The sequence below is a fragment of the Mustela nigripes genome, chromosome 6, assembly GCF_022355385.1.
Source record: "Mustela nigripes isolate SB6536 chromosome 6, MUSNIG.SB6536, whole genome shotgun sequence".
Lineage (NCBI taxonomy): Eukaryota > Metazoa > Chordata > Mammalia > Carnivora > Mustelidae > Mustela > Mustela nigripes.
In genome coordinates, this window is record NC_081562.1 from 123,556,789 (window position 1) to 123,580,192 (window position 23,404).

Genomic DNA, 23,404 nt, shown 5'->3' on the forward strand with positions numbered 1-23,404 from the left:
CTGGATATAGCCTATCAATAATGTTCTGTTATCAAGAGGAGTTTCTAAGTAGATAATGAATTTCTTCCTAATTATAACTTAGTTCCTTTTTGTCCTCATTTTCACTTGTGAATGTTGAGGTAGGTTTGTTTTTTCCCTAAATATCCATGAAAGTACTTGTATGTATGAATGTTTATCTGAGCTGTCCTTGCAGATTGGATAATATTTGCACAGACAGAACTCTGATGTACAATACTTAAGACTTTGCCTAATTATCCAGAAAGATTCAGGCTCAGTGAGGAACTCAGAAAAATGTGACATTGCTCCAATATTTTTTCTTCCCTGCAGGTCTGGAAACAGTTGCCTCCAATCCCGGGATGCCCGTTAAGTGCCTAACGTCTAATCTCCTGCAGTCCAGGAGAAGGCTGGCTACATCCAGCACCAGCAGCCAGTCGCATACCTTCGTATCCAGTGTGGAGTCTGAGAGCCACAGCAGTCCCAGATGGGAGAAGGACTGCCAGGTGAGAGTTTCGTATATCACATTTACAATGGAGATGCTTTACACTTTGCCATGTAAATTCTGTAAGGAAATGAAACTGTTACATGAATGGCAGTGAAGGTAGTCTTTATTTGCCTGTATATTCTATTTATCGGACTATAATAACTATAATTTGAAATATTTAAAAATAATTTGATTGCTGGTATATCACCCAGCAGTCAAATTATTTTTAAATATTTCATTTCACATTCAAATGCAGAATTATTCATAATTAATATATAGTGAGCTTGCAGAAAATTGATAGAAAACGTTTGGTTCAGGGCATCTAGATGGTCTTTTTTTTTTTTTTTTTTTTTTTTTAATTCCCTACCATGACATAAACACTAGTTTATTGTGCTTTTTTTTTAAAGTATTATTTTAAAACTTATATTACCTCCTTCTATACGGTATTCCTCCTATTTCTCATTTAATGGAATGATAACTCTTTCAGATCAGAAATAACTTGTAGACCACAGGGTAATGTATGTGTGCCTTTAAAAGTATTTATTTTAAGGACATTTGCTTGCTAAGTGAATGGAGTTACTTAAAGTTATTTACTTAAGTATATATTCTGCTTTTGCCTTTTTTAAGCTATTAAAACTGGTAAGTATTACAGATGAGAGGAACAGAAGTTTTACTTATTTAATTTATTTATTTATTTATTTAATTTATTTATTTGTTTGACAGAGAGAGCGATCACAACTAAGCAGAGGCCCGAAGAGGAGGGGAAAGCAGGCTCCCTGCTGAGTAGAGAGCCTAGTGTGGAGCTGGATCCCAGAATCCTGAGATCATGACCTGAGCCGAAGGCATAGGCTTAACCCACTGAGCCACCCAGGTGCCTTTGAACTGAGGTTTTAAATTATGAACTTTCCTTCATAGAGTGCAAATAAAATAATGTTAGGTTAGAATAATGGTAATACACAAAGAATAAACCTTCTGTTCAAGTGAATAATTTGGATTGTATTTACTCCTTATTCTCAGTAATATGATTTTCTTCATTGTTGGATATTTGTGTTCTAGAAGTAAGGTCAGATTATTTTTTAGTCAAGGCAGTGTTTCTCGATCTTTTCTCCTTCTCTTATAGGCTGCTCTACAGGTAATACATGCTACATGATAAGCAGATTTCCTTTCCTAATACTGTTATTTCACCTCCTTCCTGTTCAAGAAAGCATATTATATAATATTTCAAACCACACATACCCTTACCTTCTCCCTATTACTTCTGTATCCAGGCGGAATGCAATGATTGCAGTATAGTGGTGCTTCTCAAGTTATGATGAGGGAGTGAGAATGGACCCGACCCTCTAAACCCTGGCGTTATCCCTGGATGGTCTCTGTCTGTAGATCTATAAGTTGTAATTTAGGGATTGTTGTTATTCATTAATAAGCATTCCTTATTATTACTAAGTAAGTTAATAAAGTTTGATTTTTCACATACCAAAAACAGGCAGGGTTAGAGTTTATTGAAGACACACTCTTACTGAGTAATGTTGTAAAAACCCTGATTACCATGCACCAATTTCTGATACTCTGTAAAAAGCTCTGATCACAGAAAAGCACCTGCAGATAGTTGGAATTCAAACAGATTTTAAGAAAAGTGTTTTGGTGGCTCAGTCATTAAGCGTCTGCCTTCGGCTCAGGTCATGATCCCAGCATCCTGGGATCCCTGCTCAGCGGGGGAAGCCTGCTTTCCCTCTCCTAGTCCCCCTGCTTGTGTTCCCTCTCTCACTGTGTCCCTGTCTGTCAAATAAATAAATAAATCTTAAAAAAAAAAAAAAGTTTTGTCATTAATGCATCATTTCATCTTGTTGACAGTGGATTTTAATTCCTATGATTTTGGAGTTTTAACTATAAATTATGATTAATTTAGCTTCATCTTTATCAGTTTGGTTTTATTATACTTATACAAGGTGATACCTTGTATAAGGTATATTAACAAAATTTTTGTCTGTAATTTTCCATTAACTATATTTTAAGTCCTGTGCATTTTGTAATTCAAAACAGAATCATCTATACCCCTATTGCAAAGCAGAGATAAACATAATATAGCCTTACCCTTGATTTTGCCTGAAAATGTTGCCTATTAATTTGTCCTATTTAAAGAATGTGTATCAAATATGTATTCTAGGATATCAAATACATATTATACAGATACATATTAAATAATGAAAAGACATATTAAAGACTAGTTTATTTGAATTCTAGACTAGTGTTTCACTTAAAATATATATAAAAACATGCTTTAATTGTTTATATTGCTCTTTAATTCTCTGTTATTGTTCTTTTGTTCCAGGGGAAAGTGGGACTAGGTAGCATAGTAGTTTATGGGGTCATTTATTCAACCTAAGTCAACAGAGGTTTTAAAAGGTTCAAGAATCTCAGCATTATACACTAAAAAAAGTGTTTTTTCCTCCCTCTCAGGAAAGTGACAATGCACCGGGCTCTACAGTGATGAGTTGGAATATAATAGAAAAGCCTTCATGTACAAAATCAACCAATGCCATCGAGACCCAAGGTTTCAATAAAAAGGATCTTGAGTTAGCCCTTTCTCCCATTCATAACAGCAGTACCATTTCTGAGACTGGAAGCTCTTGTGTAAACCTGGCCAAAAAATGCCTCCCCAAGGAAGTTTCTTGGCAAGCAAGAGAACTGGATATAAATAATATTCATGTGGCCACTGACCCAGCACACTCTGGTTTTCACCAGTCAGATCAGTGGGCTGTAGATCCTGGTGATAGGACTGCAGAGCACCTTGAAAAAAGAAGTTTTAAAAGAACTTTTGAGTTAGTTGACTCTAGTCCTTGTCAGACCATCATACAGAATAAAAAAAACTGTATAGAGCATAAGTCTAGAAATGAAATGAACGATGGTTATATAAACCAAAGGACAGGCATAACAATGGAAGTCCAAGACCTGAAGCTATCAGAGTGCGGAGGTCAGCAAGGTGACTGTGCTGATAAGGAGAACATGGTCAATTCTTTCACTGATAAACCACAAACCCCAGAAAAATCACCTATCCCAATGATAGCAAAAAACCTTCTATGTGAACTGGATGAGGATTGTGACAAGAATAATAAGAAAGACCTCCTAAGTTCGAGTTTTCTATGTTCCGATGACGAGAGAGCTTCTAAAAGTATGTGTATGGACTCCGATTCATCTTTTCCTGGAATTTCTATCATGGAGAGTTCATTAGAAAGGCAGTCCTTGGATCCAGATAAAAGCATTAAAGAATCCTCTTTTGAAGAATCAAACATTGAAGACCTACTTACCGTATCACCCAGCTGGCAAGAAAATACCTTGCCAAAAGGCGATGAGAATCTTGTTGTCCAAGATAGTAGCCAAAAAATGTTAGCTCCATCTTCAGAGGTGCTGAAAACATTAACCTTATCTAAAAGAAATGCTGTAGCTTTTCGAAGTTTTAACAGCCATATCAATGCATCCAATAACTCAGAACCATCCAAAATGAGCATTACCTCTTTAGATGCAATGGATATTTCCTGCGTTTATAGTGGTTCATATCCCATGGCTATAACCCCTAATCAAAAAGGAGCATCCTATAAGCCATATCAGGTATGTTCCAACTTTTTAACACTTTGTTTGGTTTTGTTTTTTTTTTAAAGTTGATTTATTTGACACTGAGAGAGAGAGCGAATGAGCACAAGCAGGGGTGTGAGAGAGGGAGAGCCAGGCTCCTCATTGAGCAGGGAGCCCATACGGAGCTCGATCCTAGGACCCTGGGATCATGACCTGAGCTGAAGGCAGACACTTAACCCACTGAGCCACCCAAGCACCCCTTTCTAACACTTTGTTGTTGATTTTATGACAGTAAACTATAAAGGCCAGGTACTTATCTTCTTACCTAGACCATCTGAGATTTTCTGTTCTGCTGGTTGGGAATCTTTGGATTGTTGGAGGTTTTGCTGGAGAAAGGTAAAGCTGGTAGCAATTTATTATTTTTAACTATAGCACCTTCTTCATTTGTGCTCTAGACTTGCACATATTTTCTTTTCTTTTTTTTAAGATTTTATTTATTTATTTGGGAGAGCACATGCATGTACAAGCAGCAGGGAGAGGCAGAGGGAGAGGAGGAACAGATTCCCCACTGAGTATGGAGCCCAATTTGGGGCTTGATCCCAGGATCCCAGGTTCATGACCTGAGCTGAAGGCAGCCACTTAACTGACTGAGCCACCCAGGGAACCCTAGTCTTTCACATATTTTCAATCACATATTTACATATTTACAGTGACGTATTTTCACTTGAAAATAGCAACTCTAAAATACAATATTAAAGTTAACTCTATCTTTAGTCCCTTCTAAGGACTTTCATAGATTATCTCTTTTCTTTATAGAAAATAGTTGGAAAATAGATATTTCAAATCTTATATTGTTTTTATTTTCTAAACCTTTATCTTAATAAACCCAAAGTTTCATTTTTTTCCCTTTTTTTTTGGAGAGGCAACATAAAATTGAAAGTACAAACCCTGATTTAGGGTCACAAGAGTTGGGATTTTCTATTCAGAAGATGCTGAGTGACGTAGAAGTCCCTTTTCTTCAGAGCCTGTTTCTTATCTCTCTGTAGAATATGCTTACACCTGTTCTGCTTGTCTCACAGAATCCTTGTAAGACCACAGAATATTTTTAAAGATTTTCTTTTTTTTAATTTGACAGACAGAGGAGGATCACAGTAGGCAGAGAGGCAGGCAGAGAGAGAGAGGAGGAAGCAGGCTCCTCACTGAGCAGAGAGCCCGATGCGGGGCTCAACACCAGGACCCTGGGATCATGACCTGAGCCGAAGGCAGAGGCTTAACCCACTGAGCCACCCAGGCGCTCCAACCACAGAATATTTTTAAAACTTAAATACCAATTAGCACAAGAAGTTATTTATATTTAGTACCAGCTGATGTGTTGTCCCAATAATTCAATCATTTGTAAGCCACAACATCATCCCTTAGTGACCATTCTGAAGTTCACATTAGTCCATGCTATTGAGAAAGAAATTTTCCTTACGGATTTCTTCATTCATTCTTGCATATCTAGATGTTACTGAAATAATTGGTCTTATCTAAGCTATTTCATTTCACCAGATATCAAGACTGTTCGAAATATTAGTCATGAGTCCGTTTTCAAAACCGATCAGGAATTTGCGTAGGTCTTTTATGCCCAGCAGCCTAGCTTTGATTTTGTTTTTAGCATTTCTGTTCACTGGAAGAGGAAAGAAGATATTTATTGTAAACTATTTTTAAATTAGCAGACCCCGAAACAGGTCAAATCAGGAACTCCATATCGAACTCCGAAGAGTGTGAGGCGAGGGGCGGCCCCCATGGATGATGGGCGGATTCTTGGAACACCGGACTACCTCGCACCTGAGCTCTTACTGGCCAGGGCCCATGGTAAGGCTTCCATGTCTTTGAGTTTCTGAAGTGTTCTCTATCACTACATTTTCTTTTGAGGTAAAATTATTCTAAATTACTTTGGTATTTGGATTACCTGTAGAGAGTAAAAGAAAAGGAACTCATGTGATACTGTTTTTCTCATAAATATGGCATTTCTTATGGTAAAAGAAGACATGCAGCCATTTGTCCTTTGCATTCCTGCTCACTCTCAGTGAGCCCCACCATCCAGTGGCTCTGCTATCTTAGTTCAAAACATCTCACCAGCTTTGGCTTGGGAATACAAAGTTGAACAAGAACTTCTGTTCAGTCTGCAGCAGCGCATTCCTGTTTAGAGCTTACCCTCACTTATCCCCTCACCACAAAGGTCAAGCCAGAAGTGAGCCATCTTCGGGATGCAGCAGAGGAAGACCAGGATGGCATTTCTACCTAGCCTCTTTATTCCCCTTTCTCTCTCTGAAGAATTTTCCCCTCCTGCTGTCTGCAGTGAACTGGATTGGTCTCTTAGGGCTACATCATCAAGTGCCACAAACTGGATGGTTCAAAGCAACAGGAATTGATTGCCTGACAGTTCTGGAAGCCGGAAGTCTGGCACCAAGGTGTTGACAGGACCATGCTCCCTCTGAAATGTGTAGGGCAACGACCTTGCCCTTCCAGCTTCTGTTGGTTTGCAAGCAACCCTTGGCTTGCAGGGGCCTCACTCTAACCAACATGTTGCATTCCCCCTGGCTCCATGGTCACTGTGGCTGTGTTTTATAAGGACACCAGCCATATTGCATTAGGGACCCACCCTACTCCCTTGTGATCTCTGCAGGGACCATATTTCCAAATGGCACACTCAGAGGACCTCAGGGTTAAGACTCGAACATGTCTTTTCAGGCAGACATAATTCAGTCCATAATGTGGTCATCTTCTTGATCTTGTCAGGTACTTCCCTATTCTTGGGGCTCCTTCCCGTGATCCAACTGTCTCATCTTCACCCCACCCCTCCATCCCACACACGCACACACGCGCGCGTGTACAAACACACACACACACACACACACACGCCTCTTCTATTTTTATTTCTATGCTGCCTTTTCTCTTTAGCTTGCAAATAGGCTTCCACCCTTGTCTTTCCCTACCACCTAACTTCTCAAAGGTTGACTTTTTCCTTTGCCTAATTATTTTTGCCCTGGCAATCTGATTGTTATCCCAACTATTTAACTGACACTTTCTTTTTTTCAAAATTTCTATTTGTAAGTAATCTCTACACTCAACATCGGGCTCAAACTCACAACCCTAAGATCAAGAGTCATACACTCTATTAACTGAGCCAGCCAGGTGCCCCTAACTGGCACTTTTTTAACAGTCATCAATGCTGTCATTCTTGTCACATCTACCAGCCTCTTCTCAGTCTCCTTCCTTCCTTTTACCTCTGTTGCCGCCTCCTTAGCTCTTCAGTATATGGAGATTCTTCATGATCCTGCCCTTTCCCTTTTTTCCCTACCCCCGCTTCCGGTCAATGTCATCTCTTCCATGACTTCAGCCGTCAGACCCTGTCAATACTCCCCAGAGACCTGCCTCTACTCCTGACTTTCTCTAGGCTGCATACACATGGGGAAAGCACCTACTCAGCATTTCACTGGTGATTCAGTGCTGTATGTCAAAATGGGACAGGTCCGGCTTGCTCTTCCTCCGTTCACTCTCTCAAATCTGCCATCTTTGTGATGACACAGACATTGCCCCTACCTTTAAGCATTTAAATCCAGTCGGTTCTGTCCCTGCAGAATTTCTTCTCATCTTTTCATCTCTGCCACTATCCTCTGTAAGAATGTCCTCTTTCCCTTTCATTAGTTTACTAGCTTTCTTCCTGGGCCATCAACTTCATCCTCTTGTCTCTAATCACTGCCACCAGACTTTCCCTCTTAAAACATAAAGTGGTCAGTCCATCTACTCTCCTTGAAAACCATGTTGGCTCCTTCCTACCTGCAAAATAAAATCCAGATTACTGATCACGGCATCGGAGGCTCTCAGCTCTTATACCAGCCTTGTCTCTCAAGGAATCTCTATTTCTTTTATAAAGAACAAAAATGTATTTCGCACACATAGTTCTGGAGTCTGGGAGGTCTACGATTGAGGCATAGGCAGATTCAAAGAATCCCTTTATAGGTCTTATGTTCCCATTCCACTTCTTAGACACATTTATTTTCAGGTTTTCCTTATTTTGTGCAAGTATTTTGCCTTAGTTGAAAAAAGCCAGAACCCAATCCTCTTCCCATTAAATTTCTTCTCATCTCATCATCAGTTCAAATGTTACCTTTTTCACAGAGCATCCATTGGTCAGTTATGGAGAAGCAGTTGTTCAAGTCTCTGTCACTTTATTAGAAACTGTTTAAAGCATATGTCATTTTACCTATGTTATTATATTTGTCTCCACTATAAAAGCTTAAGAAAATTTCTCAAGACGAGAGAATCCAGAAGGATTCCTTGGTAGCACTCACTAAAAACTGTTAATAATCTCTAAATGTGTTGAGACACATTTCAAATTCCCCTTTATCAGCCAAAGCAACTAAGTTCCTCTGAGCACTTAAATGATTTTTGTACAGTGTCTCTGTTGCTAAGTCACAGGTTTGTTAGCTCATTTCCTATAACATATGTTTTCTCTGCTTAGGATACAGTATAAAAGTAAGCTTCAAGTATAAAGATTTGCTTTTTAGGATCTTGCCTCTATTTTAATGGGACATCTAGTTATCTCAGCTATCTAGTGATTTATTTTAAGATTTTCATTTTCTATAAAATATTTGATACACCATTCTTAAAACAACAAATAATACAAAGCAATTTTTTTTTAAAGTAGGTTCCACACCCAGCTTGGAACCCAACGCAGGTCTTGAACTCACGACTTTGAGATCCAGACCTGAGCTGAGATCAAGAGGCAGACACTTAACCCACTGAGCCCAGTACAAAGCAATTTATAACTGAAAAAGAAAAATCACTGCTTTATACTTCTTTCCCAAATCCCAGGCCTCAAGGGCAGTCTCTGTAACAACTTTGTTTCTTACATTCACCTCTCTGTTTCTAAAGATCTTGCTGCGGACAGCTAAGACTTCTCTGAGCCCTCCATGGTCTCCCCCCTCCCCCACTGCCAATTACTTAGGAACTCTGGCCAGAGTTTCCCATGGCTTTTTAGGCTGTTTTTACTTCTTTTCTCTTAACATTGTGTCGAAATTATCTGTTTTGTCCCTCCTTGAGTAGGGTGTTTTCTTCTGGAAGAAAGCTCTCTTTCTTCTTTATCTTTGTGACCCTTGTGTCTTGCATAATATTTAGGATCTAGTTGGATGAATGATGTGAGAATGAACTCATGATTTTAATACAATGTACCTAACTACTCTTTTCTTACTGTGCAGGATTTCTGCCTTCCGGTGAGTAAGCTTCTCTATAAAGTAATACGGCAAAGCAAATTAAACTGGTCAAAGTATAACTAGATCACATTGCATGAAAAAAATTTTTCCCTTTCATCTTAGGAAATACCAAATGTATTCTGTCTTCTAAGCAGGAGGACATCCAGAGAGAATGTTCTCTATGAAAACACATGTAGGCAGTAGCATTTTTAAAATAACGTTTCAAGTGTCAGAGCGTAAAGATACAGCCTTTTTATTGCAACCCAGAAAACAGGCTTAATAAAAAATATTAATATTAGCACCAACAAAAGGGCTTAAATTTTCCTACTCATTTAATCCCATTATTGTTTGATAACAAAAAGGCATAACAGTACCAATGGAAAAATTACAGATTGGGGTTTTGTATTAGAAAACCGATAGTGAAAAACAAGTTTGTTCTATTTTTCTGGCTAATGGCATGTATTATAATTCCTACAATTTATCATCATATGTGATCTTATTAGACTTTGACTCAAATATATGGGTATGTGTGACATATCCATGGAGAAATCATGGAAGTTTTTGACATGAGTATATTTTGGCTGAGCTGGGAAAAGGGTTCTAATTTCTAACCTGAGTAAAATAATGAAGATGGATATTTTTTCCTGACTTCTCCCCTACTTTTCTGTTATTTGGTTACACTATCTATTCTTTCTCAGTGCTCCTTAAAAGGCCTACTAACTGAGGTGGTTTGTGTGGGTTTTTTTATAGTGATTATTAAAAAATAGAAATGTATAGACTATTTATATTCTGTTCCTTAGGGAAGATGGGATTACATGGCTTACAATGAAGACACACTGTAAATGCATGCGATTGTTTTCCTAATGGCAGATTCTACAGTGCTTTCCTGCTTGTTTTAAAATGGAATGGTGTAGGGGCTCCTGGGTGGCTCAGTGGGTTAAAGCCTCTGCCTTTGGCTCAGGTCATGATCCCAGGGTCCCGGGATGGAGCCCCGAATGGGGCTCTCTTCTCAGCAGGGAGCCTGCTTCCTCCTCTCTCTCTACCTGCTCTCTGCCTACTTGTGATCTCTGTCAAATAAATAAGTAAAATCTTTAAAAAAAAATAAATAAATAAACTGGTGGCAGTTACGTAACCATAGTGATAAATTTTGTGAAATTGATTTTATAGCAGTTTATTTTTTTATTCGATTTCTTTTTAAATTTACTTGAGAGAGAGAGAGCAAGCAGAGAGAGCACGAGCAGGGGAGAGGGGCAATGGGGGAGAGGGAGAAACAGACTCCGGGCTGAGTGGGGAAGCCAGCATGGGGCTGCTGGGATCATGACCCGAGGCAAAGGCGGAAGTTTAACTGATGGAACCACCCAGGCATCCCATGAAATTCATTTTAGAGAGTAATTTTCAAACACATTTAGTACTAAACTAGAATCCCTATTTTAAGTTTATATTGAAGTTAATATTTTTTTGACTAAAATTAAGCTTTGCTTAGGAAATACTTTTTCATAGAACTAAGCAAACATATAAAAAAACAGATTATAAGGTCATGTTTAAAATAATTGATTGAAACATCTTTGCGTATAGATGATGCCTCCAGTAAAGATCTTATTTAGAAATCAGTTTTACGTATTTATTAAGATTTACCTCTTAATTACCTTCTCGAGCCAGTTTAAGTGCATATTTTTTGTTAAACTAATTTGCCCTTCTCTGTTTTTGAAAGGAGTAAGGGAACATTAAAACACTGTTTTTAAGGTTTTCCCTTGTTAACTAGGCTGTCCTCCAAATAGTATAAATATTCTACTTCATCTCATACCCATGTGAAATTAGTGGAGTACAAAATCATCTAAATGTTATTATCCTCCTCCATTTGAAATTGACAAGTATTCTATTTTAGAGAGTAATCTTTTTTTTTAAGATTTTATTTATTTATTTGACAGAGAGAGAGAGCACAAGCAAGGGGAGTGGGAGGGAGAGGGAGAAGCAGGCTCTCCACTGAGCAGGGAGCCTGATATGGGGCTCGATCCCAGGACCCCGCGATCATGACCTGAGCCGAAAGCAGCTGCTTAACTGACTGAGCCACCCAGGCGTCCCTAGAGAGTAATCTTAAGATTAAATGTATTTCTTTGTTGTGTTTTAGGATTTAGAACAAGTAAATATCCAGAATACCAGAGGTCATTAGTGAGTAACAAAGGAAAGATAGCTTTAACTTTTCTTTGACTAGCTGTGTTTTTCTAAGGATTTTATTTCTTTATTTGACACAGAGAGAGAGATCACAAGCAGAGAGGCAGGCAGAGAGAGAGGGGGAAGCAGGCTCCCTGGCGAGCAGAAAGCCCGATTCGGGGCTCCATCCCAGGAGCCTGAGATCATGATCCAGGCCAAAGGCAGCAACTTAACCCACTGAGCTACACCCAGTAATTAGTGATAATTACTAATCTAAACTTCTTGGAGAATAGAGAAGGAAAGTAATTGCCATGTTACGGAAATAAAGATAATTTGGGGTTTTGCACCTTATGGAGCTAGAAGAAACCCTTAGGAAATGAATGCCTTGACTGCGCCCAAATATCCATATATTAACATTTTAGTTGATGAAATATTTGTACAAAATGCTTACAAGTTCAACTACTCCTTCTTAAATTCCAGGTGCTGCAGTAGACTGGTGGGCACTTGGAGTTTGCTTGTTTGAGTTTCTAACAGGAATTCCTCCTTTCAATGATGAAACACCACAACAAGTATTCCAGAATATTCTGAAAAGAGGTGATTCTTTTTCTATTAAGATAGATGTATTTATTTCTGTGTAATATTTGAACAATGATTAACAAGCTATTTGTATTTATAGATATCCCTTGGCCTGAAGGTGAAGAAAAGTTATCTGATAATGCTCAAAATGCAGTAGAAATACTTTTAACTATTGATAATGCAAAGAGAGCTGGAATGAAAGGTAAGGTTTTGTGTTAACAAACTCTTATCCTTGATTTGTTTAAGATGAATGGTAATAAGGCGCCTGGGTGGCTCAGTGGGTTAAAGCCTCTGCCTTCGGCTCAGGTCATGGTCCCAGGGTCCTGGGATTGAGATGGTCCCAGGGTCCTGGGATTGAGGCCCGCATCGGGCTCTCTGCTCCGCAGGAGCCTGCTTCCTCCTCTCTCTCTGCCTGCCTCTCTGCCTGCTTGTGATCTTGTCTGTCAAATAAATAAATAAAATCTTAAAAAAAAAAAAAAGAATGGTAATAATGATACCAAGTACTAATACAATACTACAAACAATCTGACTGCTAAGTTGGTTAAACATTTCTTCGGTTTACTTTTGCCGCTAAATATGCATTGATATATTTGTCCTTATTCTGCATTAAAATTCAGTATATCAGGTTAGGATATTCATTCACTGAATTAATATTCATTAATTCTTTTAATCTCAAACAGGTACCTTAAAGCAATCTTATCTTGTCAGTGTCTTGGGTTTTTTTAAGCCTGATAAAGTTATTCATTGACCAACAGAGGAAATTTTTTTATAAAAACTCTCTTCTGAAATATCTTACTGCTTCATTTCTGATACCACTGTTGACTAAGAAATGTATCAGTTGCTAGATTGTTTCAAATAAGATAAATCTGATATATTTATGACCCTTCAATAGTTTTTACCAATGTAGGCGTATTTTAAACTCCAATTTTGAAACTAGAAGAACTCATTGGCTTTAATTTAGATTCAAATTAGGTTTAATGTCAGCTGCCCTAAAATCCTTTTTGTAATGAAGTATACAAAGACACAAAGAAGGAGTTATGTCCCCAAATGCATTTCTATGTGCTGTAAGGTATTTAGAAAAATGAGATTTAGTAATGTGTCACTTGTATCAGCTTCTAGGTGTTCCCTCTAATAAGATTAACAGTTTTCTTATTTATTTAACAAATCCTATAGAGTGACTTCTAGGTGCCAGGCAATGTTGCTGTGGTGCTGGAGGTACCCTAGGGATGAACCAGACTAAAATCCATGTGCTTGTACAACTTACTCTCTAGGGGAGAGACCTAAGGTAATGAGATACAACCATGACATCATGACATCTAGGAGAGAGTACGGAGAAGAAAGATAAGGCAAACTATTCATTCACTCATTTGACAAATACAGACCAAGCACCTGTCATGTGTCAAGTGTTAGACAAAATGACAATGTGTGCCAATATGTAATACATGGTTGCAGAGAGACAGACATATGTGTAAAGCAGTACTTACTTAGGTGATGGTGTCATAATAATCTATTTTGTTTTATATTTTTCCCAAGAGCTGAGATGTCATCCTCTCTTCAGTGATGTGGACTGGGAAAATCTGCAACATCAAACTATGCCTTTCATACCCCAACCAGATGGTGAGACAGATACTTCCTATTTTGAAGCCAGAAATAATGCTCAGCACCTGACCGTATCTGGATTTAGTCTATAGCACATAAATTTTCCTTTTAATCTAATCTTGTTTTATGAGCTGTCATATACTCCTTCATAGCAGATTGATTTAAGGGGAAAAAAGAATCATTATGTTACTTGGATCAATGAGCTTCCACAGAGTTAAAAGTCTCGCAAGAACACAGTAATTTATCTTAATCTCAGAGTTGTATATAAATCTTCAAAACTTTTTTCACTTTATTTATTTTGTTGCTGCACTTTATGAAAATTAATGCATCAGTAAAACTAGAATGACACTACTCTGTTAAAAGAGGAACAAGCTTTGAGCCTTTCTTTCACATGTTGATTTCAGTCCACCATTCATTTTGGTGTTAAAATAACAAAATCATACTGTTTTTTTGTAATTTATGTGGACATGATTGCCTACAAAAGTGGAAGTCTCAAGAGCAATCATTTAAGCTTGCATTTGTGGCCTCAAAACTGCGGCTGGGAAATTCCTTCACTTGGTAGTGTAACTCCTTTAGGGAATGAGGAATAAAAAGGATAGAGGCTTTAGCTTACTTTACTATGAAACAGTCTTACAGCAAGTCAGTCTTGCTGCCTTGACTGCTTCTGGTTCTTTCTTTATGATATATATTTGCTTAAAACTATACTGGAGAGCTTAAGTTGTGATATGCTATAGCAATTTTAACAGTTTATTCAATTTTAATAAAACATGTGATTGTTTACATCTTAAAAGAATTTGTTTAAAACACATGCATCATTACAAGAAACAACCTGATCCTTAAAAATAAATAATTTATTTTTGCTTAATAAATGTAATACTTCAAGTATATTATCTGTCAATATCCTTCTATTAATTATATTTACATACTAAGATTCAACTTCACTATAATTCATTATCCAGCGGTGAGTGAGTGAGTAGTCAGAGACAAAGGAAGATGGTGACAGAGTAGGAGGACCCTAATCTTACCTTGTCCCGTGAACAGAACTACATAACTATCAAATCATCCTAAATACCCCGGAAATAGACCTGAAGACGAACAGACCAACTACACAACTAAAGGTAGAAAAGAAGCCACATCAAAGAAGCTAGGAAGTATGGAGACAAGGTTTAGGAGAGAAAATGGATCCTGGTTGCTGTGGAGGGGCGGGAGCTGTGGTCACGGAGTAGGGCAAGAGAGAGGAGTACACTAGATTGCACAAGGAGAAGTTTTCCCCATAGCCACTCGCTTGGAAAACAAGAGGGGCTGAATTTCATGAGTTCTTGCAACTAGGAGGCCGTAAAGCCTGGAGTTTTCCAGTCAGCAGGATTGATTGGGATAGAGCCCAAAGGCACTGTGCTGCTCCTCGAGGGAAGACAAACAACCCCGGGAGCAGAGAGCTTGAAAAGAGCAATCTGAAGAGCGCCGGGGCACATGGTGGGGAGAACACCCCCTCTCCTTGGAGCTGTCCCTGAAAGGCAGAGTTCATGGAGACACCTCTCCAGGGACAGAGGAGCCACCTAGTGCCATTTCCCCCACCCCCGGCCCAGCATATACACAGAGCCGAGCCCCCGCAGGAAGCACTGTGGCACCAATATTGACTACGTAACTTGCTTACACCAAGCACCTTCCCCTTGCACTCTGGTGGAACCACCCTTCTCAGTCACGCTTGCCTGAGTCCCACTGTGGGCCCCCCCCCGCCTCCGCAGACCAGAACAAAGCCCAGCCTATGCCACATCTCCCGACCAGAGTTTTGCAGGACGTCAGTTCCAGTGGAGGCTCGTTTTACAAGCAGACCGAAGCCCACCTAGTTAAAACTCACCACATGGTACCAAACACTGCCCACAGCAGGCAAAGAGCCTCTGCAGATGACTGGTCTCAAGGACAAAGCAGCCAAAACAATACAACAGCAGAGTGCACACAACACACACCAGAGACACTCCCTGAAGCACCAGGCTGTGGACACTATGGGACATCTTCATAAGGCCATTACTGTCAGGAGCAGGAGACCTAAACTGGAACACAGACAAGAAGGCCGTGACTTAGACAAAATGAGAAGTCAGAGAAATCTATCCCAGATGTAAACAAGGTAAGGCCGCCGCCAAAGATCTAAACAAAATAGATAAAAATAACATGCCCGTTAGAATTTAAAACAATAGTCATAAGGATACCCACTGGGCTTGAGAGAAGAATAGAAGGCATCAGTGTGATCCTTACCATAGAGAAAAGTTAAAAAAGAATCAGAGATTAAGAGTGCAATCCATGAGATTAGAAATGTGCTTCTAAAAGGCTAGAAGAAGCAGAGGAATGAATTAATGACCTAGAAGACAAAGCAGTGGAAAGCAAGGAAGCTGAACAAAAAGAGAGAATTATGCAAAATGAAAATAGAGTTGGGGGGCGCCTGGGTGGCTCAGTGGATTAAAGCCGCTGCCTTCGGCTCAGGTCATGATCTCAGTGTCCTGGGATCGAGCCCCGCATCGGGCCCTCTGCTCAGCAGGGAGCCTGCTTCCCCCTCTGTCTCTGCCTGCCTCTCTGCCTACTTGTGATCTCTCTCTCTGTCAAATAAAATAAATAAAATCTTTAAAAAAAAAAAAAGAAAAAGAAAATAGAGTTGGGAAACTCATTGATTGACTCCACCAAATGTAATAATATTTGTATTATAGGATCCCCAGAAGAAAAAGAGAAAAGGAGGGGCGCTGGGTGGCTCAGAGGGTTAAAGCCTCTGCCTTTGACTCAGGTCATGATCCCAGGGTCCTGGGATCGAGCCCCTCCGGCTCTGTGCTCAGCAGGGAGCCTCTCTCGCTGCCTGCCTCTCTCTCTCTGCCTGCCACTCCACCTACTTGTGATATCTCTCTCTGTCAAATGAAAAAATAAAATCTTTTTAAAAAATCAATAAAAGGAGCCCCACATCAAGGAATACTGTAATTACGGGGTGCCTGGGTGGCTTAGTCGGTTAAGCATCTGCCTTCAGCTCAGGTCATGATCCCAGGGTCCTGGGAATTGAGCCTCATATCAGGCTCCATGCTCAGCGGAGAGCCTCCCTCTCCCTCTCCAGCTCCCCCACCTTGCTTGTGTTCCCTTTCTCACTATCTCTGTCTGTCATAAATAAAATCTTTTTTAAAAATACTGTAATTAGGGGCACCTGGGTGGCTCAGTGGGTTAAGCCTCTGCCTTTGGTTCAGGTCATGATCTCAGGGTCCTGGGATCGAGCCCCACATCAGGCTCTCTGCTCAGCGGGGAGCCTGCTTCTCCCTCTCTCGCTGCCTGCCTCTCTGCCTCTCTGCTGCTTGTGGTCTCTGTCAAATAAATAAATAAAATATTTTAAAAAAAATACAGTAATTAAATTTGCAAAACCATAAAAGCAACAAAACAAAAGAAGTCATTAACTTACAAGGAAAAACCCATATGGGTAGCCAGAGATTTTCCCAAAAAAACACTTGGCAAGCCAGAAGGGAGTGGTGTGCTATATTCCAGTGCTGAACGGAGAAAAATCTGCAGTCAAGAAAACTATCCACCCTGAGCAGTGCCCTAGTGGTCGGGAAGAACAAGCGCCTTACAAAAGGCAGCAAAAAGGGAGCCAGGAAGAAAGTGGTTGATCTGTTTTCTAAGAAAGATTTGGTGAAAGCACCAGCTATGTTCAATATAAGAAATATTGGAAAAACATTAGTCATAAGAACTCAAGGAACGTAATTGTATCTGATGGCTGCAAGGGTCGTGTTTTTGAAGTGAGCCTTACTGATCTGCAGAATGATGAAGTTGCATTTAGAAAATTCAAGCTAATTACTGAGGATGTTCAGGGCAAAAACTGCCCAATTTCCATGGCACGGATCTCATCCAGGACAAAATGTGCTCCATGGTCAAAAAATGGCAGACCATGATTGAAGCTCATGTTGATGTCAAGACTACCAATGGTTATTTACTTCATCTGTTTTGTGTTGATTTTATTAAAAAACGCAATAATCAGATTCAGAAGACCTCTTATGCTCAGCACCAACAGGTCCGCCAAATTCGGAAAAAGATGATGGAGATCATGACTGAAGAGGTTCAGACGAATGACTTGAAAGTAGTGGTCAATAAATTGATTCCAGACAGCATTGGAAAAGATAGAGAAAAACGTTGTCAGTCTGTTTATCCACTCCATGATGTCTTCGTTAAAAAAGTAAAAAACGCCGAAGAAGCCCAAGTTTGAATTGGGAAAGCACATGGAGCTTCATGATGAAGGTAGTAGTTCTGGAAAAGCTACTGGGGATGATACAGGTGCTCAAATTGAACAAGCTGATGGATATGAGCTACCAGTCCAGGAATCTGTTTAAAATTCAGACATTTAATGGTGACAAATAAAAAACCTTATTTGTGATGTTTAAAAAAAAAAAATAGATTACTCTATCCAGCAAGGCTATCATTCAAAATAGAATGAGAGATAAAGAATTTCCAGACTAAACGAGCCATGCAAGAAATATTAAAGGGGGGGGTGCCTGGGTGGCTCAGTGGGTTAAGCCGCTGCCTTCGGCTCGGGTCATGATCTCAGGGTCCTGGGATCGAGTCCCGCATCGGGCTCTCTGCTCAGCAGGGAGCCCGCTTCCCTCTCTCTCTCTCTGCCTGCCTCTCCATCTACTTGTGATTTCTCTCTGTCAAATAAATAAATAAATAAATCTTTAAAAAAAAAAAAAGAAATATTAAAGGGTACCCTAATTGGAAAGGAGAGATCAAAAGTGCTAGTATAAAAGCAGTAAAAATGAATTTTTTTGAAAGATTTTATTTATTTGAGAGAGAGAGAGCACAGGCAAGGGAAGAGGGAGAGGAAAAAGCAGGCTCCCCGCTGAGCAGGGAGCAGCCAGTGGGGCTGAATCCCAGGACCCCGGATCGAGACCTGAGCTGAAGGCAGATGCTTAACTAACTGGGCCAGCCAGGAGCCCCCTGTTGCATTTCTATACACCGATAACAAAGCAACAGAAAGAGAAATTAAGGAATCAATTCCATTTACGGTTTCACCAAAGACAAAAAGATATCTAGAAATAAACCTAAACAAAGAGATAAAAGACCTATACTCTGAAAACTACAAAACTGATTAATTTGAAGATTACCAAAGAAATGGAAAGATAGGGCGCCTGGGTGGCTCAGTTGGTTAAGCAACTGCCTTCGGCTCAGGTCACGGTCCCGGAGTCCCGGGATCGAGTCCCGCATCGGGCTCCCGGCTCCATGGGGAGTCTGCTTCTCCCTCTGACCTTCTCGCCTCTCATGCTCTCTCTCACTGTCTCTCTCTCAAATAAATAAATAAAATCTTTAAAAAAAAAAAAAGAAATGGAAAGATATTCCATCTTCACTGTTTGGAAGAACAAATACTGTTAAAATATCTACACTACCCAAAGCAGGCTACACATTTAATACAATCCCTATCAAAATATTAAAAGCATTTTTCATAGAGCTAAAACAAACAATCTTAAAATATGAATGGAACTACAGGAGACCCCAAATAGCCAAAGCAGTGTTGAAAAGGAAAAGCAAAGTGGGAGGCGTCACGACTCTGGATTTCAAATTATATTACAATCAAACATGTACTGGTACTGGCACAAAAATGGACACACAGATCAATGGAATAAAATAGAAACCCCAGAATGAACCCACAACCATATGGTTAACTAATCTTCAACAAGGCAGGAAAGTATATCCACTGGGAAAAGGACAGTCTCTTCAATAAATGGTGTTGGGAACACTGAACAGCACCATGCAAAGCAGTGAGACTGGACCTTTTTACATCCTAGACAAAAATGAACTAAAAATGGAACAGAGACCTAAATGTGAGTCCTGAAACCATACAAATCCTGGAAGAGAACATCGGCAGTATCCTCTTTGATGACCATTGTACTAACTTTTCCTAGATATGTCCCCAGAGGCAAGGGCAACAAAAACAAGATAAACTAATGGGTCTGCATCATAATAAAAACCTGCACAGCAAAGAAACCAATCAACAAGAGTAAAAGGCAACCTACCAAAGAAACCAATCAACAAGAGTAAAAGGCAACCTACCGAATGGGAAAAGCTATTTGCAAATGATGTATCTGATAAAAGGTTAGTATTCAAAATATATAAAGAACTGATACAACTTAGTACCCTAAAACAAATAATCCAATTTAAAAATGGGCAGAAGACCCAAATAGACATTTTTCTAAAGAAGACATCCAGATAGCCAACAGACACATGAAAAGATGCTCAACATCGTTCATCATCAGGGAAATGCAAATCAAAACTACAAAGAGATGTCACCTCACACCTGCCAGAATGGCTAAATCACAACACTAAAACAACATGTTGGTGAGGATGTGGAGAAAGGGGAACCCTTTTATATGTTGGTAGGAATGCAATCTAGTGCAACAGCTCTGAAGAACAGTATAGAGGTTCCTCAAAAAGTTAAAAATAGAACTATCCCACGATCCAGCAATTGTGCTATTAGGTATATACCCAAAGAATACAAAAATACTAATTTAAAGGGCTAATGCACCCCTATGTTTATGGCAGCATCATTTACAATAGCCAAATTATGGAAACAGCTCAGGTGTCCACTTATTGATGAATGCGAGAGGTGGGGAAGGGGGGCGTGCGCATGCGCACGCCTGTGTGTGTGTAGGAATATTACTCAGCGTCAAAAAGAATGAGATCTTGGCACTTGCAATGATATGGATAAAACTAGAGAGTATTATACTAGCTGAAATAACTCAGTCAAAGACAAATGCCATATGATTTCACTCATATGTGGAATTTAAGAAACAAAACAAACAAGCAAAGGGGAAAGGGAGATAGACCAAGAAACAGACTCTAAACTGTATAGAACGCACTGCTGGTTAGCAGAAAGGAGATGGGTGGGGAGATGGGGAAACAGGTGATGGGGATTAAGGAGGGCACTTGCTCTGATGAGTACTAGGTGATGAATGGGAATGCTGAATCACTACTTTGTGCAGCAGAAACTAATACTACGCTGTATGTTAGCTACCTGGAATTTGAATAAAAATTTTTTAAAACAAATGGGTGAGTAGTAAAAACATAGGAAATGAAATCCTCAGGGAGTCTTAGAGATAGCTAAAAGTAAATCCAGTTTACACTACAAAAGTCCTCAAATAGGTTCAGTCAGGAGTAGGGACCAGAAACATCTCAAAGTAACGGTCAAAAGGAATGGTTAAAATAATTCCTTGAATTCCATATCAGAAGCAGAATACTAGAGCCCCCCCCCACAACTGCACACACCCTTCTGAATATGCCCTCCCTCCCTCTTGCCAAATATTGTAGGTTTTTCCTCTTTGTAGGTAAACAGGATACGGAGCATGCCCAGGAGAGGTACCGACTGTGCTGTAGATCTTTCATTTGCCCCTCCAGATCCCTTGGCACCCTTCTCCAGCCTGCTGTATGTCCTGGGAAGCTGACCAGTGTTGACTACATCAACACACTCCCCTAGACTCTGGTTTCCAGTTAGATTTCGCTGCTGGGAGTATCTCAGGAGAAACCGAGGGAAAGAAACCGAGGTTGGAATATCAATTCCCACAGGTGGGTCCAGGTCGGCTGGCTGCCTCTTGTATAAACTAATGGTCTCCACAGTCCCAGTCTGTCTGTGGCATCTGATAATGCCCCTTCCCCTCATCATCGGAGACCTAGGGGGTAGCAACAGAGACCCACTATTACAACCTCCCAAGGTACCTGTTACACGATCTGATCTGTGTCATCCCAAAATGTTGAAGTCCTAACCTTCAGTACCTCAGACTGTAAGTGTATTTTAAGTCTTTTAAAGAGATACTTGAGTTTAATGAGGCCATTAGTGTGGGCCGTGTACCAAATGACTACATCCTTATAAGAAAAGTAGATTAGGGGGCGCCTGGGTGGCTCAGTGGGTTAAAGCCTCTGCCTTCGGCTCAGGTCATGATCCCAGGGTGCTGGGATCAAACTGCGCATCGAGCTCTCTGCTCAGCAGGAGCCTGCTTCCCTTCCTCTCTCTCTGCCTGCCTCTCTGCCTTCTTGTGATCTCTCTCTCTCTCTCTCTGTCAAATAAATAAATAAAATCTTAAAAAAAGAAAAAAAAGTAGATTAGGACAGATACAGAGGGAAGACTGTGAAGTTGCAGGTTAAAGATGGCCATCTATAAGCCAAGGAGAGAGACCTCAAAAGAAACCACCCTGTCCATATGCTGATCTTGGACTTGTAGACTGCAGACTGTGAGAAAATACATTTGCTTTACTACTAAATTTGCTTTACTACTGCTTTAGCCACCTTGCCTATGGTACTTTGTTGTGGCAGCCCTAGCAAACTGGTATCGTACTAAACTATTTCTCGTGGTTTCCTTATGCCCTGCTCTAACTAAGAGCCTATTTCTAAATACTCTCCTCAACATACCCAAATGAATTTGCCATTTCTGTTGGGCATCTAATACAAAAATATTACTAAAATGGGCTTTAAACAAACACGTAGACCAAATGCCAAGACCTCCCAGCCCGTGAGACACCTGAGTGGTTCAGTCAGTTAAGTGTCTGCCTTCAGCTCGGGTCATAACCCTTGGGTCCTGGGATGGAACCCAGCATCAGGCTCCCTGCTCTGTGGGGAGCCTGCTTCTCCTTCTCCTTCTGCCTGCTATTCCCCCTGCTTATGCTCTCTCTCTTTCTCTCTCTCTCTGACAAATAAATAAAAGCTTAAAAAAAAAAAAAAAAAAGACAAAAAGAGCCCCAGCCCTCTAACCCCAACACTCTGTCAGCTCCCAGAATGCAGACAGGAAGGATCTAAACCTCTAGACAAGAGATTAGTAGATTAGTAGAGTGTTCTCGGGAATTTAACCATCTCAAGAGATCTTTAAAAATATCCAAAGATGGGGCATCTGGCTGGCTCAGTCAGTGGAGCATTCTTGATTTCTGGGTCATGAGTTCGAACCTCACCTCAGATGCAGAGCTTACTGAAAAAAAAAAAAAAGAAAGAAAGAAATCCAAAGATGTGTCACAGATGTTCCCCAACTTTAAACAGCTTATACAGAAAGCCCTTCAGTGAAACCCTACTGTATCTAAGCCCCACTTAGAGCCTCTAATCAGCTTTTAGTCTCTTACAAATATGAACAAACCACCAAAGATTCCTGGATGCCTGAGGAAAGTCTTTTTAAATATATAGACCAAAACAATTTGGAGAAAAAGTATTTAGGGCAACAGTCTACAAAAACAGAGAAAACTTTAAAAGTATTATCATTAGTATCCCCAGAGAGATTTTTAAAGGATATGGCTTACTGTATACTATAAAGAAAAGAATAATTTAAAGCATTAAAAAAAAAAAATGGGAGTAGGGGCGCCTGGGTGGCTCAGTGGGTTAAGCCGCTGCCTTCGGCTCAGGTCATGATCTCAGAGTCCTGGGATCGAGTCCCGCATCGGGCTCTCTGCTCAGCGGAGAGCCTGCTTCACTCTCTCTCTCTGCCTGCCTCTCCATCTACTTGTGATTTCTCTCTGTCAAATAAATAAATAAAATCTTAAAAAAAAAAAATGGGAGTAGAAATAAAAACTAAATAGAAAAGTTCAAAGTTGAAGAAATCTTCCAGAACAGTAAAAAGATAAAGATGGAAAATAGGAGAGACGATAAATTTCAAGTACTTGTTTAGTTTAGTGGTTCAATATCCAAATAATAGGAGCTCCAGAGAGATGAACAGAGAAATAGAAAAGAAATTATTGAGGAAATCAACCAAGAACATGTTCAGCACTGAAGGTCATAAATTTGTAGACTGGGAGAGCGAATGCCC

General features: G+C 39.9%; 2 protein-coding genes and 1 pseudogene across 13 annotated transcripts in view; 2 read left to right on the plus strand and 1 right to left on the minus strand.

Annotated features, from left to right (window-relative positions):
* The window catches only part of MASTL (microtubule associated serine/threonine kinase like), a 34,385-nt gene extending 19,881 nt beyond the window's left edge, over nucleotides 1-14,504 (plus strand). The window contains exons 7-13 of one of the 4 annotated variants that reach the window (XM_059404118.1): nucleotides 328-500; nucleotides 2,939-4,087; nucleotides 5,767-5,908; nucleotides 9,298-9,312; nucleotides 11,923-12,036; nucleotides 12,119-12,220; nucleotides 13,552-14,504. In XM_059404118.1, the coding sequence (XP_059260101.1) occupies nucleotides 328-500; nucleotides 2,939-4,087; nucleotides 5,767-5,908; nucleotides 9,298-9,312; nucleotides 11,923-12,036; nucleotides 12,119-12,220; nucleotides 13,552-13,709 (1,853 nt within the window). In that variant the 3' untranslated portion in view covers nucleotides 13,710-14,504. The remainder of the gene's footprint in view (nucleotides 1-327; nucleotides 501-2,938; nucleotides 4,088-5,766; nucleotides 5,909-9,297; nucleotides 9,313-11,922; nucleotides 12,037-12,118; nucleotides 12,221-13,551) is intronic. The other 3 variants (XM_059404119.1, XM_059404120.1, XM_059404121.1) reach the window with 3 other exon arrangements.
* The window catches only part of ACBD5 (acyl-CoA binding domain containing 5), a 94,250-nt gene that overhangs the window by 19,927 nt on the left and 50,919 nt on the right, over nucleotides 1-23,404 (minus strand). The window lies entirely within an intron of this gene.
* On the plus strand, nucleotides 17,272-18,117 carry LOC132020880 (small ribosomal subunit protein eS1-like; annotated as a pseudogene).